This window comes from Cyprinodon tularosa, unplaced genomic scaffold (assembly GCF_016077235.1).
Source record: "Cyprinodon tularosa strain WSP-4 unplaced genomic scaffold, ASM1607723v1 ctg4, whole genome shotgun sequence".
NCBI classification, from domain to species: domain Eukaryota; kingdom Metazoa; phylum Chordata; class Actinopteri; order Cyprinodontiformes; family Cyprinodontidae; genus Cyprinodon; species Cyprinodon tularosa.
In genome coordinates, this window is record NW_024039118.1 from 1,590,247 (window position 1) to 1,610,471 (window position 20,225).

A 20,225-nucleotide genomic window follows, 5' to 3' on the forward strand; every position below is an offset into this window, starting at 1 on the left:
TAAGAATACTTTTGTTTTTATGTCAAATTTTTTTTTTTTCAAAGCTACTTCTTTCCCGAGAGGTAGGTGCAAAGAAAGTCTATTTTCCGAGTAAATACTTGCTATAGATAAACAAGGGATGTGGGCTTTTATAATGATGATAAATAATGTAACCAATATCAATTTAACCACGTTGCTAAGAAATTTAAAGTAAAATAAGATTGATGATTCTTGTTGAATCCAGATGCCTAAAGTTCCTGCGCATAAATAGGCTATTTTGTGTTTTTTGGGAGTGCAAAATTATTTAAAAAAAGCTTTTAGTGATACACAATATTACTTAAACACTTGCAAAATGTGTATAAATAGTCAATAACAAGTAATAAGTAATGAAATGGGGACAATGACTTCATAGCATGGATAACTCAAAATTTAACACACAGATATTGATATTTGATTAGGTTTTGAAATGCATGTCCATGGGGATTAAGTCTGTAATGTGTAGCCTGTATTTGATCATATTGTAGAAACTTGTGTGGCTTTATTTTGTTCATTCATTTTCAATACAGATGATTCATAAAGGAAATTAAATGTGTCACAATAGCTTTAAATCTAGCTTTATTTTGAAACCAACATCCGCATTGGAGGATCCCTTACAGTGGGTAACTTTGCCTCAGCTGGAATATCAGCGCAGGGCTGAACTTAAGGTGGTTGGACCCTTAGTGCAGCTTCCAGAACAACCCTGAACCTCATCGAGCTGAACAACAGAGATGATGGGACTTTAAACATGAGCTCAGACTTATAGTTTCTCAGTGTGCAAAGTTAAAAACGAAGATTCTGCTCTCAGAGGGGAAAAGTTTAACTACTTTGCTGTGGATGCGGAGATGCGCAGAAGGTGATCGGGATCCTCGTTGCTTCTACAGACCTCAACGAGTAATCAAAACGCCATGAAAGGTAAAAAAATAAAAAGTATAGTTTGTGTATTTTTTTGCAATGCATGCACGGGACTTTCAAAATTCAGATTTCAATCCAGTTTTTTATAGCACAGTTTTGCGCGTTCAGATACTAAATCCGATGAATCTATTACCTTTAAGCGCAGATGAGCAGACACAATCTAAAAAACATGTCATTGGCATGGCTATGAAAAACTTTCTGGTGTATGATTTTTAAGCCAGCATCTCTAACACTTAAATATAAGTCACCATTTCGCCATCTCTTTTTGCAATTTTCACCTTTTTTGCAGTGCGCCTCTTCCATCTGATTTATGTTTCGCGGAGATTAAGGCGCGTCTGCGCTGCACAGTTTTATGAATTGAAGGATAGTAGAATATAATTCCGTTATGTTTTTCTAACGAAATTAGCCAGCATAAATTAAACAAATAAACAAATTACACAAAAAGTTTTTTTATCTAAATCATAGTAGATTAACAGGTAATCCACCAACAAATAGTTCAAAAATGAAGATTCATGAATGCAATTTGATTTCTTTGAGCTGAATCTTTTAAGTGGACTGATCTTTTCAGTCATATTGTCCACACCATGTGGACACATTTACAAACCTGCACTCATTCATGCACCAATACACATTTTGGTGTTAACTACCCCGAGGAGGCAAACATCCATAACAGGAAGTTTGGAATCAAACCAACAACTCTTGGAATGAAAGATGACTACTCCTCTTACAGGATCCCCTAAAAACACCAGCTAGTATGTGATCTGCTCATTATCTACCGACTTCTCTTACCTCTGAGCTCCTTCTCACCCATGTCTTCCTCCCCTCAACCCCATATGCCTAACATTACTTACAATTCCCTCTGATGTTTTTGTTCCAGTTTCACTGTAGTGTAGCAGAGTGTAATTAAAGTTTACCGTCAACAAACCACAGAAACTTCACCCTGCTGCATACCTTGGACCACTAAACCCCACACACAAAGACAAGAGGTCAAACAAAAACAGTAAAATCCGTGGCTCTATATTTTTGAAAACATTTGGCTCCGTACAGTTGAACTTTGCTGTGTTTTCTGATTCATATTGTTGCCTTTATTGCAAAGGACAACTCTTAACTCTTGTCTTATTTTTCTTATGTCATCTAGACAACTTTGGAGACGAGGAGGAAGTACAGTCTTTTGGATACAAGAGGTTCGGTGAGTAGAAACTGTTGTTCGTGAAGTTAGTAGAGAGAAGCCAGCATGCTTTGAGCTCTGATTATAAAACCTTTATGGCCTTTCAAATAAACTGCACTGGGTAACAGGCACTGAGTGTGTGGGCTTAACCCTTTGTGATTTTAAGCACTCACTTACACACAATCACCCTCATATTTGCACACTGCAACAAAAAGTTTGGATGAACCTCCAAGGATATCTTGAAAAAATGCAAATTATTACTTAGCTAATATCAAAAATGTGGCTGAAAGTCTATGTGGTCCAACTATCTACAGGCCAAGCACCTTTTGACAGAGTGAAGCAGATCAAGAAGCTTCTGAAACTCTCTCTTCAAGCATCCTGCAACTTACCAAGTCACTTAATACAAACTAACATTGTTATTGTGTGTATGTTTAGGTCTTAAAAACACCCTCTGGTGGTGGTTGAAAGTCACAGCAGTATAACAGCAGTTTCTTTAGTTAAAAATTAACTCAAAATATTTTATTTAGAAGAGTTGACTATAATAACGTCTGTATTTGGAGCACCAGCTTTATTGATGACATAGATAAAATAATCACAACTAAAGCGGAATATCAAATTGCCATTATTGTTTTCACCTTAAATGTAAATGATACATGTCATATTATGGCCTGAAAAAAATTTAGATTATTTATTGAAATGCTTTGGAGTTTTTCCATCAAAAAACCTTCCCATTTAAAGAAGGGAACACTTGGTGGAGACAATTTATCTGGTAGAAAAAATAAAGATGATGATGTTAACTAAAATTTCACTGAAACTGTCCGACTACAGATCTTCTGTAGAAAATAACTGGGCTATACAGGTTGAGACATTTAAAAAAATGTCTTCTTTTTGTTATTAAGCTAAGCTCACTAAGCCCAGTTAGTGAAATAAAAAAGAAGATGATGAAATAAACTCTGTTACAGAGAAAAATATATTAATTAGGGTCTGTCTTGCAGCTTTAGCGCCCCTCCCCCCTTGGGGTTGCTAAAGCTTGTTTTATAGCTGACACATCTGCGAGGTCCGTCCGGCCAAATTGCGTCATTTTAGCTTCCACACCACTTGATGCGCCTAGGAAAATTTGTAAATATGCAGACAACACCGCGTGGAAATTGCGGTGGAGGAACAACAGCTCTTTTGGGCCGGGGTTTGCAAATATAAAGTTCTTGAAACATCATTAAGCTCGTGAACATCATTACGATTGTGAAAATCTCTTGAAGAGAATTTACCCTCACTCTTGAATGACCCAAAGAAGATTTAATAAAAGTTAGAAACTGTGGTTTTTGTTAAAGTATTGTGGTGTTGAAGGCTTTGTACATGACCCCCCTGGTGCCAGCCTGAATATTAGGTACAAGTGGAAAAGCTGCACATGATATAAAAGCTGAAGATCTTGTGTTGGTGCTTCTCATTATTCGCACTAAACATACATACGTTATGCATAACAGTAATTTTTACAGCAATTTGCAGAAGCACATTGATTTAACAAAACATTTTTTTTTATCCTCGGGGCTGTTATGACATGACACATAAATAAGATGAATAATAAATTTAATTCAATCTCATGTAGATATTTTTTTACTTACACGCTAACTTCAGCTCTGTAACACAGTGTGCAGCTACAAGAAGGTAGAAAAGGAAATATTTAGAAAATAACTGTCAATGCCTTAAAATTATGACCATCTGATGGTTGTCCAACATTCCTCATAGTAGGAAACAGACTCAACATGTTGTTTGTAAGTGTGTGCTTCCTGCAGCCTCTTTGAGAGTTTTTTTCAACATGCTCCCTTCCTTGAACTGAAGTCTTGTTTTGGAAAATAAATGAGAAAGAATGCATTAACTTTGACATAAACAAACTAGACTTTTAATTGCAGGACAGATGTTTGCTAAAAGATGAACTTTTTAAAACTGTTTTTTGGTGTCTATTCATTACATACATCCTTAAGTTTAAGTTATTTTTCCCTTTTATTCCAGCCATATTTGAAAAAAACGTATTTTTGAGTGGAAAGAGCTCTACTTATGAATATTCTTCTGTCCATCAAATGTTACAAGAACTTTGTTATCATAAACGTGCCATTTTTGCATCTGTTGCTGCTTAATTGCAAATAAGACAACACTTGTTGGGGGATAGAGCACAGCCATCCATAATAATTTTATTATTGAAACATTCATTGGAGAGCCTCTCTGTGGGAAGGGACCTTTAGGTTTACCCATTCAAACAAGCACAACAACCATGGATTCAAATTGTGTTGAAACTCAGTCTCTTTTATCTCTGTCCTGCGGGTAGGGGCATCCTGTTTGTCTGTCTCTGAAAGCCCATGCGAGTCGTGAGCATGTATTACATTAGAGATTTGTGGGGATGGGAGCCAAATCGAGCTCATTCTTTTAACTCTGTCCGGATTGTCGTGCTTGTACGAGCCAAGGGAAAACTAGTCTCCTCTAAGAGACAGGCCAGCTGTTTGGGAGAGCTGGCTCCAAAGTTCTTCCTCACCCCTCGTGAGGCTTTGTTGCACAACACCGCTGAATGCATGCAAACCATCAAAAGCTTGCATTCTTCTGCTATTAGTGCTCTAACGTCAGCTCTTCTGGTGAATCAAACAATGAGCTCCTCTTCACACGTTTAGTCTTCATTCCTTGCAGTCTTACTGCAGTTTAATGGTGTTTCAAATGTTAAAACATGTCAAAGCTGTGAATGTTTTCAATCTGTCTCTAGTTTTTAAAGTCATGTCTCAATTCAGGAACACAAAACCCTTCATCCTGACGGTTTTATTTGGTGAATGACAAAGAAATGCCAAAGTTTGTATCAATGTCTACATTGGAGACTATATAAAGAATGGTATAAACTGAAAAAGATTAGCAACTAGGATGTAGATAGAAGTTCACAGTCATGTCCCATGGGTCAGTTCCTAGCTTGTGAAAATGTGTTAAATCTTTGATTGATTCACATTTCATTGTTTTGCTACATAAATGTTATTCATCTAGCTTATTTTATAACATTTACCGTAATTTAAACTGAGCATGCATGTAGCTACAGTTTAAAGGGAATCAGTATGCATATCATATATAATACAGAAGCTCTGGTGAATAAGTAGTTTTAATGTGGGACAAAAGTAAAAACTTGAACAGCTGCAGTAGCTCTTTTTTTGGCCTCATCCAGGGGAGAAACATAACTAAGCAGATGAGATCTGAGACAGGGTTCAATTCTAGAAGATGAAAGAGTGAATGATGAATGTAGAATTAGTCACATTAGAGGGTCAGCTAATTGCTTTTGAAGGAGAAAGAATTAAACACTGAAAGAGAGGGCCAAGGGTATCATCAATACACAAAAATACAGGTTGTCTGGAGCTGCTACCAGGCCAATACTTTTCTCCAGAATGGTGTCACAGCTGAACAGAACGCCAGGCCAGATGAAGCTACCATGGAGAGGAGAAAAAAAAACAAATATAAAAGTTGAAATAACAGCAAGTAATGTAACACTTGGGAACACAAGAGTAATGGAACATAGCAGAGTGAGGAGAGTTGGTCTTATAAAAGTCATAAAAGTTTGCAGAGGGTCTACTGGAGTTTGGTCCCATTGGAAAGGAGCACGAAAACTGAAAGATCTGCCTCCCATTCTACCTTTAGAAAGTCTAGGAACCACCAGTGAATTTGCAGTTAGGGAGCAACAGGCTGTTGGGAACATACAGAACAATAAGATCTCCGATATAATAAAGAGTTAGATCAAAAGGCATCAGCTTTATATTTGAGAATTAGACCTATAGATTATATTCTAGGTTTAATAGGAGCCAAGGAGTAGAAGCTAAAAAAAGGAGAAATTTGATCTCTCTCTTTTATTTTCATAAGGCTCCTGCTGCAGTTTTTGCATATATGCAGCATCATTATGGGAGCAGATGAAATTCTGTCTTGTCTTTCAATCCAATCCAGTTGAAGGTTTTCTGCTCATGTGTCACTAGGCAAACCTCATTACCCCAAGATGCCTATATGTGTGCATGTTTGAGAGAGCGATTGGATAAATGTGGCGACAGTGATTTGAGTTAGTCTTGCACCGATACCAGTATCAGACGGGGAACCGATCCAGCACTAAAGTGGTGGTATCGGTATCGGCGAGTACCAACAAATAGGGTACCATTACCATTTTGAGAGGCAAGAGTTTATTCAACTATTGTCATCCATACCAGGTAGGCAATAAAAAGTTCTACTGGATTTACTTTGTATTTGTCTTTTTCCTGCTTCACAAAGGTAGGCAGTAGCTTGACAAAGCCATGATGGCAATTATTTTACATCCAAATAGTATGCAGTTCTTAATATATACACACACACATCAATTTCAAACAGATGGTATCGGTATCGGCCAATACTGCACAGCCAGGTATTGGGTATCAGGGCCAAAAATTGCATCGGTGTAACACTACATTTCGTATGACTAGGGAAATACCGGTACTATTGCATTAAGTCCTGGTTAACCTCTTTGGTTGATTATTCTCCCCAGATATATATATATATATATATATATATATATATATATATATATATATATATATATATATATATATATATATATATATATATATATATATATATTTTTTTTTTTTTTTTTTTTTTTTTTTTTTCTCTAATAGTGGGATCTGATGAGATGAATTATGTAACTATAAAACTTTCTCTTGTGTGACCTGAGTCCTCATCTTTCTTACAGTTCTTTTGTAAAGTTAAATGCTTTTTTGCCTTTGTTGTTTTCTGCAAGGTACAACTTTAAAATCTAAGACAAATCATTTAAATACATCATGCTTTTTAATTCTGTGGTGTGATGCTCTCATCTGTCTTGTATTAAAAAGCCACATACTAATATGGCTTCAATTTAGTCAAGACAAAATATGTATACACACTAGTAAAGCCTGGCGCATTTCCCAGTTTCCCAAAAGTTACCCATGAAAAATGTACATTGTGTAATGGCAACAAATGTACATGTTACACAATGTGACCAGGTGCTGAAATATGTATACTGATACATTTGGAAATATCATCGGTTTTAGTGTTGTGCAGCCAGACATGCCACATTGTTGAACTCAGATAGAGCTCATTATACCACTGCTCTCACTCTCATAAAGAAAAATTAGATGTTTCTAAATTTATCTTACCTAACTGTCCCTTAAAGGTCACCTGAACATTATCTAGATGTACACAAATTCATGCAAAGACGTGCAATCTCTTTTTATCTCACACACAAGCTGACCAAATGGGTTATCTAATTGTTCACACTGCTGATGTAAAGTTAGGCTGCTGGGGGTTAAAATATTACTTCATATTTAAGGTCAGACATAAGAAAGCCATTTGAATAGACAAAAAACGGTCTGATCTCTGGATGAAGTCTTCCTGGCCAATTAAGCATTGGATTTGTCAGACAGTGCCAAAGACAGGAGGCATCTGATTGGTCAAATCTACATCTGCTCTACACTATCTGTATTTCCTGTTTGGTACCTTACCGGCTTGTTTTGTTTGTATGACCGCAATTGTGGGAAACATGCATGAAAACAATTATGAAAACAATATGCTGATCAGCTCCCTACATTTTTGCCTTCCTCATAATCAAAAGATTTTGCAATAACCCCCATGCAATTGGCCTAGGAAGCGTGAGGCATTCAGGTGTTCATGATGCACACAGACTTTAACATCTAAAGTAGAAGTTCTGGGCAGCACAGAACTTTGGGGGATGCTAATTTCCTACCGCTCATTCCTGTAAATTCGTGTGGTGCTGAGCTGGTAGCTTAACCTCTCGTTTTAAAGTGTTTACATATAATAACTCAAAATGCATGAAAATTACACTGGTAAAATGTTTACCTATTACCTGTTAGACATCTTTGGAAAGCTTAGATTCTCCACGATTCAACCATCTAGTTCATTTTATGGACATAGCGAGCACCAAAGCACAATAACACAGATATAGCAGCATGTCAAAATGTACCATGACAAAGCAGCCACAAAAAGCAAGCATGTCTTTATAACTGCTGTTCAAAAAAGACAACTTTTGAGTCTTGTTTGAACTGATGCAGCTTGGGCTTGATCCAGCTTACATGTTTTACTCACCCAATTTTCATGTATATATTCAGAAACTAGAAGATGTTAGCTTTCAAATAATGTACCACACATGTAATGTTATTTGCTTTTCCATTTGGGTATGCAAAATAGGTGAGAATTTACCAAAATGAGGTGAATATTAATAGGTTAATAACAGAAAGCAATAACACCTCAAGCACTATCAGAACCTGGTTCTTTCAGTTGGACCCAGCACGCTTTTAAATAAAAGCCTGGTGCAGGTCATGATCGTATTATTTGATTTTGAGGATTATTTTTGCATGTAGTTCTAGCTACGTGTATAGAGTTGTAAAAAATAGCCATTTAAAACTGTTTAATGGTGAAGTCGAACATCCAAGTTCCATAGTTTTCTGTCAATGGTAAAAAAAGAAAATAATAAACAACAATTTCTGTCAAAGTTTAAATCGAATACTCCTACAGGTAAATAGAAAGAGACCATTCCTTCTGGGAGGTCATCGAGGTCTTGATGGAGGTCTCACTCATGGTGCTGTCTCCCGTTCTCACAAATGCAGATTTGAAAAAGCTGGGGAGGGTTGCGGCTGGAGTAGAAACCTGAATGCACTGTATCTATTTCCTCCACTTGTTATGTTTTCTACAGCAAGGTTCTGGAACATTCCTGGAGTCGAGATTGGTATTTGGGGGTGTCTGTGCCTCAAACCAGCTGTGTCAGCATACACCAGCTTGGATCTGTCCTGGGGGTGTTTGTGGCTGAGGGAGTGCCTCCGGCTTCACACTGACGCCTCACCCATCACCTCATCCCTCCTAGCTGACAGGGATTTAGACATGCTTGTGTTAACATGGGTACTTGCAATTTTCTGACATCTTTAATATGGACTGCAGACATCAGGATTTTGTGCTCTTTTGTGCGGTTTCTGCTTTATTCTCATGTTCTTTTTCTTTGGCAGCTTGTGAGAGCTTATGATACATCTGCAAAGACTAAAATTCCTTTTTTATTCTATACCACCATTTTTTCCCCACTGGCTTTGAGAATTTGCCATCAACATGCCTCAGTAAAGGCATTAATGTTGCCTGTGGGCAAACTCAATCTTTGTTTAAATCGTTTTTTGTGCTTTTCTGCAAAAATTTTATGAATTAGGCTCACACACCTTTACATAGGTTGGTGAAATTTACACATTTTAGTTCATTTAACACCTACAATACAGTTAGTTTTAAACTGCAACTGATTTGTCTGTAAAATATTCACCCTTACTTTGATCCTGCATGCATCTGTCATGGCAAAAGTAATTAAAGACAGGTTAGACGTAGGCCATAAATAGTGATTTTACATGGCTGAGAACTTTGTATCTGAGTTGCTGTTATTCTCCATTTTGCTATAATATCTGTAACAGTTTACCATGGAATATTAAGTAATGAAATCCATACTGGAAAAGCAGTTTACTTGCTTAGGTGCTGGATTTTATACAACCTTTGGCCATAAAAATGATTGGAACGCTTAAATAGAAAAATCTTGATTGATGTCCCAACATTTTAGTTATTTTAAGTTTTTAATAATTGGTTTTACCCTGCATTGTTGGTTGTTTCTGATTATTTCTTATAATTATTGTAAATCTCTATTCACCAAAAGTAAATAGTATCGTTTCCTTCATTTTCTTTGTATATCTGGTCATGAGCAGAGGAAGCTCTGTCAAATTGAACATTTCTTACACATTTTTGTGCTTGTTCTGAATATGTTTACATGCAACATGAGACCCTCTTAGAGCCATGAAAACACGATAAATCATGTTCCAAGAGGAAGTTAATATCATGACAGAAGGAAGATGTGTAGAAATATATGTGCTTTCTTGTATGAGTTAGAGCAAAACAAACGAAAATGAAGGCAGCCGGTACAAATTTGATTTCTCACTGCAACACCCAAAAACAATGAATTAGTGTGACTTAACATAAATACAGACAGATGTCTAAGAGTGCGTTTGCATCTCAGTTTCACTTATTAGCCTTGGTTTTATTTTTGCTGGAAAGCAAAACTGCAGACTTGCAGATAAACAGTAAGATGATGTTGGGAAAAGGGAGGAAGGATTACTTGAAATCTGCTTTCTGGGAGTATCAGACACCCGCGGAAAGAAGGACATATCTCATAGATTTAAGATGAATAAGGGTTACTGCACCACGGTATTTTATCCCAGGGAAGTGAGAGGTGGAAAAATTGCAGCTGGTTGAAAATGGAGAGTAGTTGTATGGGTTAAGAAGGGCTGTTATAAAGATGAGTGTATGTGATTGCCTTAGATGATAAAACAAAGCTGTAATATTTCCATTAAGAAGTCTTTATTTGAGTCACACTCTACACCCCATTTTACATTTAACTGCAGTTGTTTCTACTGTGAAGAAAAACCCAAAGTGAGTATCAGCATATAATCTGCTGGTAGATCCTTCTAGTGAAGATCTACAGTTAAATGTAGAGGGGGGTGCCATGGGAAGAAAATAAGCTAATGAGAGATGTGACAGTGGTGCTTTCTTTAAGGAAACAGACACAACTTAACACAAAAACAAGTGAGCCAGGTTTACCCCCTATGGGAGTTTGATCTTCTATCTGCAGTACCTCTACTTAAAAGGTAAAAATACCACATTACTGTTTTTATGCAATGACATTATGTTTTAAATTTAGACTGTATTGATAAAGCAGGGCTTAGGTGTTGCTGTTTTGGTGCGTCTATTGAGTCTTTACTGGAGGGCCTCCTGCTTAGACAGCCTGCAGAGGGGAGAATGGTTTTAACATTGAGTTCCCAGAGGTCCCATATACCTCTCTGTCTTTCAACTCCCTTTGTCTTCTTTCATTGACATGGCTTCATCAGGCTGAATAAGCCATTAGTAGTGAAACTCCAGGTGCTGCATATAAAAGGAGGCGTCGATCGGTGATGTGTTTGCCAGATGAACATGTGCTAATAATTAGCTGCTGTTTTCTACACAGCATATGATGCTTGAGTGTGATTCACTTTTCTGACTCGCCGATTAAGATGGAAGAAAGCGGCAAAGTCTTTGTGTTTCTCCTCTGGAATAACGCGGGTGTCCCTGATGTGACCCAAGTTACAGATGTCAGGGGAGGATTTCAAGAGTTCAACAAGACGTCCATAAAGTGCCATTCAAACTCTCTGGTTGACTCTTTGAATGAGTAATTAAATTCCAGCACCGGGTTTGCCACCTGCCTTTCTGTAATACCTGCTGTTAAAAAAAAAGGAACACTGTTTTTTGGCAAGCTTTAGTTCTCTGTTCTGCTTGTACTTTAGTTCCTACACATGCATTCCCTCGAATGTGTGTGTTTCTGTGTGGATGTGTGAATTAAGCTTAAGACCAATACACAGCATACCACTTACGTTAAATAAACTGGTACTTTTCCATGCTCACAAAAGCCTTCAGCTGCAGAACACACAGGAACAGTTTTACAATGAGTTTGGGTATTCTAATTTTTTCCTCTTTTAGTGTGAGTAATAAAAAACTGAAAAACTGGTACTCACAATCCAAGATGTTAATGAAAGGAGGGGAAAAGGCAACTTAGGGTTGCCAAAATCAACCCACAGCTTCCTGGTTTGCAGAAAGGGAGTGAAGCAGAGAGAAACACCGTTTGGCCCCCAAACCCTGTCAGCTGTATAATGGCTATCAGATTTTCCATGTGTGCATGAGACTACAGACAGATGGAATTCGCTATGTTTAATTTATTGGCATCTCTCTGCGGCTCTTATCATACATATAGGTTTGATTACAATGTTTAGAAACATACTGTGATCGGCTGAACATCTCTGCTTTATCATAGATTGCATCCCTGATACTGTTACGCATAATTTGTTGTAAAAACGTCTCTGAACTTTTTGTTTTAAGAGGTCTGTGTCCTATGATTCCATCTGTTCAACATTTCCAACTTTCCAAATATGGTAGATCAGTTATGTTTCTGCAGAAAATGCAGCTAATTTGGTTGCTTCAACAATGCACATCAGCAGGACTTACTTTATTTACTAAGTTAAGGTTAAGAACTAGATTACTTTTTTGTTCACTGATTTACTAAGAAAGTCATAAAACATTTGCTGAGTTATTTTGAATTCCATTAGATTAGTTTCATGATTGATGTATTACTATATAATATATATCATATTATGAGGATTACATAATCAGTCTTGCTATGTTATGAGTTTGATTGTATTCGAACCAAACATCCTGCAAATATCTCTCTACTTAGACTGATAGTTTTATTTCACTCTTGAGGCTGACTCCTTTCTTCAAGGATTTATATCCAAGACTGCTATTGATTGGCTTTTCAGATTCTTTGAAATAGTTTACAAAAATCCTCTGCGATTTTTCTTAAATAAACCAACTTGCTGTCAATTTTTATTAGATAAGTAACAGGGGGATTATTAGTAACAGTGTTTGCAAATGATTTGTGTCCTAACTGATGGCTCAAACTCGCATGTTTTAAAAGCACATTCCTCATAGAATATTCTCTTCAGGCACTTCTTAATTACTCTAAACAAACTATGATGGGGAGTAACCCAATCCAGTTGTCTGGTGTTGATTATTGCTATCAGCGAGCGGTATCACGTATGCTTATGTGTGTGAGAGATTCACAAACCAGATGTCAGGCAGCTTGTCTTGTCTTGTGAGGCTGCATTTTAGCTGCCTGGAATCGGAGGAGCGTGCCGCCCTCACGTCTGGAGTGTGGCTGTCTGAATGGGCTCTTCTTCCCGCTGCAGGACGGCTTGTTGTCTTTCACAGACCTCAGATATTGAAGGGCCCACCCAGTAGAAAATCCATCATATTACATTAACAGATTGTGTTTTTATGGACTAGCTCCTTTTTGTATTTTGACCTGTTAAATTTGATGGGTTAGACAGCATTTGGATAATGGAAATAATCAGATAAATAAAAGTGGAGGCCTATGTAGTAGAAATGTGTTAGTTATGGCATTCTCTTTCCTTTAGGCACCTTCTAAAAAAATGTACACCTTCATTTTCAAACTCTAGTTACATTTTGAAAACCATGCACCTTATTGGAACCACTTCCCAGTTATGCTGTTGTTGGTGTAAGAGTTTTGAAGACATTTGTTAGCCGTTGTATACTTATATTAACTGTAGAGTATCATCCATCCATCCATCCAGCCATTTCGAACAAGCAAGGTCAAAATTAAAGAGCATAAGGTTAGATAGAACACAGCCCCCCCCCCCACTACTTTAAGGTTGTACTCTTCAGCAGAACAGTGCATTCGAATGTACGAGGCTCCTTTAGGCAGCATAGGGGAAGACGGTCTTTCTTGTATAATTGGTGCTTTTTTGAAGTTTGGAGAGTAAGGAAGACTGATTGGGCTTTCGCTTATGGAAAAAAAATTGATTTTTAAATGATGATTTAGAAATTGATTTGGTGCATTTCCTAACTTTTTCCATTAACTTTGTGGTATGCCTATGAATAAATACATACGACAGAAATATAAATTGTGTTTTTCTCTTTACTATTATTGCCATAAGCATCAGCTTCTTAGAGAATTAGTATTTCCATCACAAGTCGATATATTGATAATTTGTAAGTTACAGATTGAGATAAAACCATTGTCATGTAAACCAAAGTTTCCTTGGTTGTATTTGTTTTTGCTTTTGTGGTTATAAGTATTTTTATAGGTGATCAGCCTATTTATTGTTTTACGAAGTCCATCAAGATATACTCATCATATTTCTTCTTTTAGATTAAGTAAGTTGGGTTCGGTTTAATCCAAACTGAATGTGATATGTGCTCTTATTGCTAATAGACCAAGACAATTCGTTTCAGACAATCTAGAATTTTGGATGGTTCAGCCAGACCCGCTTCTAAAGCTCTTTAGTTTGTAAAAAAAAAAAAAGTTGACATTATAAAAAACATACTTGGAAAAAAGAAGAATATTGTTGTTAAAAAGCACATGTATTTTATAAATTGTTATTTTAAAAGATTTCTGTCCTTTGAAAATCCAAATGTACCCCAAGTACGTTTATGGGTCTTATTATTTCAGCTGCTCATCAGAGGGGCAGGGCGTCACTTTATTTGTTTTATTTCTGGTTTCCCTCCGTTAGTGACATTAAGCTGTTTATTTTTCTTTGAACCATTCACTAGAACTCTGTCAGCACTGGGGGTCTTTGTAGTGCGTTTCACATTTTGACTGGCACTTGAGGCGAACAGCAAGAGATCTAATCAGTGATGGATTCAAACATGCCAGAAAATTCAGAGGTATGCTTTGTGCACAACAAGACAAACTATTAAATGTGTAGTGAAATTTTATGTTTGTCTTTTTCTTGTCATTTAAGGGTCCTTTGAATCTTGGCTCGAACCCTTCCTGCTTTCCTGGAATCCTTTAAAACTTACTTTTCACTTTGCTGACGGTGTTTTGTTTCCTTTAAAATTGAGTGTGGGCTGACTATCAGGTTCTGGATGCTAGTGTGATGGTGATTAAGCAGTGAGCCGCACACACAAATACTTACTCCAGGACTACAACGTTTGGAGTGCTTAAGCTCCAATGTTTTGCTTTGAAACCAAAACCCAAGTCACTCCATGGGCCCCAAATTTCCAAGCTGAGTAAGGCCATTCCCACTCCCAACCTCTTTGTTGATTAATATTTCTGGAAAGAGGAACTGTTTGTTTAACTGCAGCACTGCATTTCAGAGTCAAGTGGGGGTCTTCAAGCTCGGGGGAGGGAGCAGAGACAGCAATGAAGGAGAGTTTATGGATGCTGCCGCAGCCTTGAAAGAGCAAAGCTTTTTTTAAGACTCAATTTCATATCAGCTTCTTAATACACTAGGCCCCTTTTTTGGTTACACAACCTCCTGTGAAATTAAAAGGAGTAATTTTGTAGTAAATTTGTTTTTGGATAATTGTTACATCTACATGAAATATGAAACTCCAATCCTTCATGTTGACTTTAGCTTTACACAGTGTTTAGTCTTAACTAGTTATTTTTTGTTAACTGCTGTAAAATGTATTCTTATCAGCTCAAATTTAGCATTGGTAAGCCTACTAAACACCGCCTTAATAGCAACCAGACAAAAATGGTTTTATCCTGTAGGATCTTTGGTATTGCTGCCTTAAGCAGTACACTGTGCCATCTTTTTCAACCGTTGCACGCAGCTGCTGCTCACACTGTACGATTCGCCGCAGGATTTAGTCGTACAGTGTGAGTTCCCAGCTCACAATTTATGTTCGGCCCGACGCTCTGATGCGATCTACCTGCTCACACTGCATGACTAAAAACCACGTTGGCTCTGTAGCTCTCTATCCTGAAGCCAAACAAATAGAAGGGGGATATTAAGCTCACTATAGTGAAATGCTCTGCCTTGTCAATTTGTGCAACTTTGTGCTGAAAGTCCTAAAAAGAAAAGGGGACGAAGTATTTGAGAAAATTACATGGCTGAGCAAACGTGGCTACTACGGTCTGTCAATTTTACAGACAGAACTGCATTTTACTCATTGCACCCCTGTCATGCTGCTGTTTACATCTGAGAGGAAGAATAAAAAGAAGAATCCTTCTTGAATCCTCCTCCCTGAGCAATTTGACACGACGGTCGGGAGAAAATCAAACATGTTTGATATTCTCCCGACCTCACGATTTCTGATCGGGAGGTGGTCGTGAGAGGCTGATCGCCCCTCGTAACCCCCTGTACACTACACGACTCACGACACAAGATCAGGATTAAAGTCGGCCCGATCAGAAAATTCCCACACGACTGGAAAATCGCCCCGAAAATCTCACAGCGTATGCCGGGCTTTATGCTGTTGTTTTCGGTGTTCGACCCTTGAATAAGATGCTCTGTGTTGCAGCTTTTTAGTAACAGGGATTATTTTAGATTTTTACTTTATCAACTGATAATTCCACCTGGAGAGATTCACACATACACAAGAAATGTGACAATTAGATTTATTCATGAATCTGACAATTCTTTGGTGCTTGGAACCCGGCAGAAGACATAGAAGCTGCGAATGCTGATGGACTCAGATAATCGTTGTGAGATTAGGATTAGGACACTGGTGGCGGAGTGGAGGAGATGGGGTTGAGGTGGGTCGAAGCTCAGCTGAAGACCATGACAGCTTTAAACAGAATCTTGCAGGATGATTGGCTGAAGAGGAATGAGGACTTGACAGTGAATGGTTGGAGCAGAGGCGCATGATGAGGTGATGCTTGGATGATGCAAATTCTAGTTTTTAAAATGAAGGGGAAAAAACATCTTAAAAAATAATTAATACATCTTCAAAAAGTTATGTTAAGAAATTTTTTCTCACTAAAAACTATAAAAATATATTTCTGTTATATTTAGTCAATTTATTTTTGAAATTCAATACAATATGTCAATGGAGAACATTCTAACAAGCATACTAGCCAGCATTTGTTAGTATATTCATTTTTCTTAGCTGGCTTTTCATCATTCTAAGCCAAAGCAATGCTGGCTCAGGGGCTGCAAACCATTGTAATAGGGGGTTTCCTGTACCACCCACCTGCAACAAGTTAATCTCTTATTTGTCTCTGTATACCCAGGTTGGCAGCTCAGAGATAATGTATAAACACCATTCCAAAGCTGCATTACATAATTCACACAGACACAGTAACATGGTGTTTAGCTTATGGACTCAGGAGAGATCATAAAATGTTGTAACCTTGATTGCTTCACACTTCCCCAGTAGCTTCATTGGGTGTAATGTTGGAGGCTCGTTGACAGATCTCCTGTCAGAAAGTGCCAAATTTTTCTTTAGTTTTTACATTTTATAAGGTCAGTCTTTGTTTTGGCTGTGTGATGAGGAGACTCTTGGCTAATTATCCAAGCAAAGTTAATTAATTTTACAGTTTGTCCATCATTTGTTTTTCTCTCAGGCTCTTACATCCTTATTTTCCTTCTTTCTCATTTTTTTCCCCCCTGGTTCAATCTTTTGCAGCTGAACTTGGCTCCTTTGTTTTTACCTCTGCTCCCCTTCCCTCATTAACTGAGAGTCAAGGGCTTTGTGTTTGACTATCTTATGTGACGGAGGCGTATGTTTTTCATCACATGCAATGCAAGAAACTGAGCCTGAACCAGCCCACACAAGACGCTGGAATGATGTTGGTTTCCAGCAAAGCGCCAAAGCTATCTGATGAACTCAGTGAGAGACCAAGAAATTTGGCCTAAGTTTTGCCCTTCCTGTGGTTGCGTCACTTTCCAGGTACAACCTTGAAGTGAGCACAGTAGGCATGTCAAAGGATGTAATGTATTCTCCATGCTGTTAAACGGTTAGGAAGAAGTTTTATGGGAGCCAGGACCTCCTCTGTGAGAAAGAGAGAAATGTATTACCAGTGGATGGTTTTCAGCATGGATGCACAACATTTCCTTTTGCTGCATCCATCAGGGCAACACAATCCCAGGAACAAAGTAGGGTTTACATTTCTTTTGTTAAACATGAAACAGATTTTTTCTTTCCTCCTCACTACTGCTACAGCAAAAAACCTTATCTGAGTAAATACATTCATTAAATGGGTAATATGAACCTTCTAAATCTTTGCTTGGGAATACACTCGACCCATCACCTGAAAGTTGTCAGTTTGTGTCAAAAACAGGGATGCAAAAGCCTTTGACGTCCCACTTAGTAATTTGAGCTGTAGATGACTCATTTATTGGTCTGTCTTCTGACTTCTGACTGTAAGAAAACTTGGCCCAGATTACAGTTTTTCAGAGATTCTGTAAAACATTGCAGTAATGAAGGACAGATGGTTTGAAAAATAATGATTCTCTGGAAAATAACAACAGGAAACAAACATGCTGTGATTTGGCAGTATTTTGTGTAAGATCTATGTAGTTATTACACAACTTTAGATGACTCATTACTAGATTGAGTTTGTCTGAAGATGAAATTTACAATAGTTAAAATTTATTTTGCAAATACACAATGAAGATTTCAAATCATAGGCTTGAACTGGGTTTTCTTTAAATGCAATCTACTTTATAAACTTCAACTGAGGTTTAAGGGGATTGTTGATGTGACTTTCCTCACCATCAACCCCATAAGTTCTTTTCTTCTTCACAAAAGGAAGCTGTTCCTTGTTGGGTGAAAAATGGATAGAGCAGAGTCCATCCTCTGGTGTGGGTGGATTTCCTGCACCACCCAGCTGTACCATACCCACTCTACAATCCACTCTGTGTACTTACCCCGGCTGCTCAGAACCACCACTTATGCAACTAACCATTCTTCAGTAGGGGCAGGGTACTAGGTAATTGTTGATAAAGGGATAGGTGACGCTAAACCAGGACGGTCTTTAAAAAAAATTAGATGATGCAAAACAATTGAGACTGGTTGCCAGAATTCTTAACATACAGGGCTAGGCGATATGAAAAAAAAAACTTTATTTTTTTGAAGAAAATCTAATATCATGATTTATTTAGGCTATAATTGCGATACACAATATATTTACGTATATATATATATATATATATATTTACGTATATATATATATATATATATATATATATATATATATATATATATATATATATATATATATATATATATATATATATATATATATATATATGATATGTTTAATTTACCTTCAAAAACAATACAATGCATAAGATTGCACCTGCATATTTATTACAATTTTTGGTTTCAAATTTAAAACATTTGATTTTAACCAGCTGAAAGCTTTTGTAATGTTGGGTTCTAGGCGTCTAACCCACATGCAGAAACCACTCTTAGAAACAGAGAAAAGTTAAATGATTTATTTACAATGTTTACAAGTTAATGGAGCACAGGTTCTTGGTTCTTCTGACTGGTCACGGGAGGGAAGCCACTGAGGAGGACAGAGCAGTTAGAGTAGATCCAGGAAACTTGCAGTTCACAGATGACGGGAATAAATACCTGCTCAGAGAGGATTCTGATCAGCAGGGGGGGAACCTTGTGAGTCCAGAGGCTAGTCGGCAGGCTGAGGGCAGAGGCAGAGACTGAAACGGAGTGCAGGCAGGCAGATTCCAGAAAGAGATTTCTTTCTCCAGGATTTCAGGTGTCCAGAAAAGTCAGGATCATTACTGGCAAACACTTTGGCAGGGAAGTGTCAGCCTCCTCCTCCTTAAATAGGTCTTCTGATGAGCAGACAGGAAACAGGTGTGTAGAAGTAAGCTCAGGCCCTCAGGAGGAAGATCTCAGGTGCCCTCTGGTGGAGAAAGTGGACAAGCCTCCAGATCCCAACAGCTTTTCACTAATAATACTGCCACATTATGTCTTTGGGTGTTAGTATTAGACCTTTAAGAACATCCTAGCAACTAAACAGAAAACAAAGCAAAAACGCACAATACTAAATAAAATGGAAAATGAAAAAGGGCTCTTTTGTCATAATAAAAAAATGCAGAATGAAAAAAGAAATTGACCTCAAATTACAAGAAAAAAGTCAAAATGCTGTCCAAAACATTATTAGAGCATCCTCAAACTATTTGCATTGACCTTTAAGTGCGGGGAATTTTAAAGAAGCACAAAATGTTATAAAATTGAGAACCTTGCTAAGTTTGGAGAACGCCTGCAAAACCTGGGTTTATGATGCTAAGTGTGTGGGAATAATAATACTCTCAGTGAAATGGATGCAGAAGGCTTAATATCATCATGATAGAGTAATTCTGTGTGCGGGGAGTAATTTTGTGTGCGGGTAGACCCGACATACATCCAGTGTATTTGATGTATCGCCCAGATCTGGACACTCCACCCTGCTTTCAAAGGAGAGTAGAGCTGCTGCCAGGGCAAAAGCACATGTTTACCTGCATGCATGCAATCATGGCAGCTCTAACTTTATGAATGTCTGAAGGGCACAAAGTTCACATTTTCACACTGCTTTTCTCACATATATGTGTAAAAAAGGAGGTAAGAGTTTTTAAAAATAATGTATCCACTGTCATTAGGTTCATTATAATCAGTGTAATAGCATATTACAATTAGCCTAATCACAGTGTAATAATAACAACTTTCATCTTAATGGGCAGTGGCGCTGAAAAGTGCTGGACAGAACCCTAACATGGGAGCCTAAAGGTTAGTCAAA

At 37.6% G+C, this 20,225-nt stretch overlaps 1 protein-coding gene across 1 annotated transcript in view; it reads left to right on the forward strand.

The window, feature by feature from the left end:
* The first annotated feature begins 657 nt into the window (after nucleotides 1–657).
* The window catches only part of LOC119791665 (collectin-12-like), a 44,659-nt gene continuing 25,091 nt past the window's right edge, over nucleotides 658–20,225 (forward strand). The window contains exons 1-2 of the mRNA XM_038297888.1: nucleotides 658–930; nucleotides 2,069–2,119. Coding sequence (XP_038153816.1) covers nucleotides 924–930; nucleotides 2,069–2,119 — 58 coding nt within the window. The 5' untranslated portion in view covers nucleotides 658–923. The remainder of the gene's footprint in view (nucleotides 931–2,068; nucleotides 2,120–20,225) is intronic.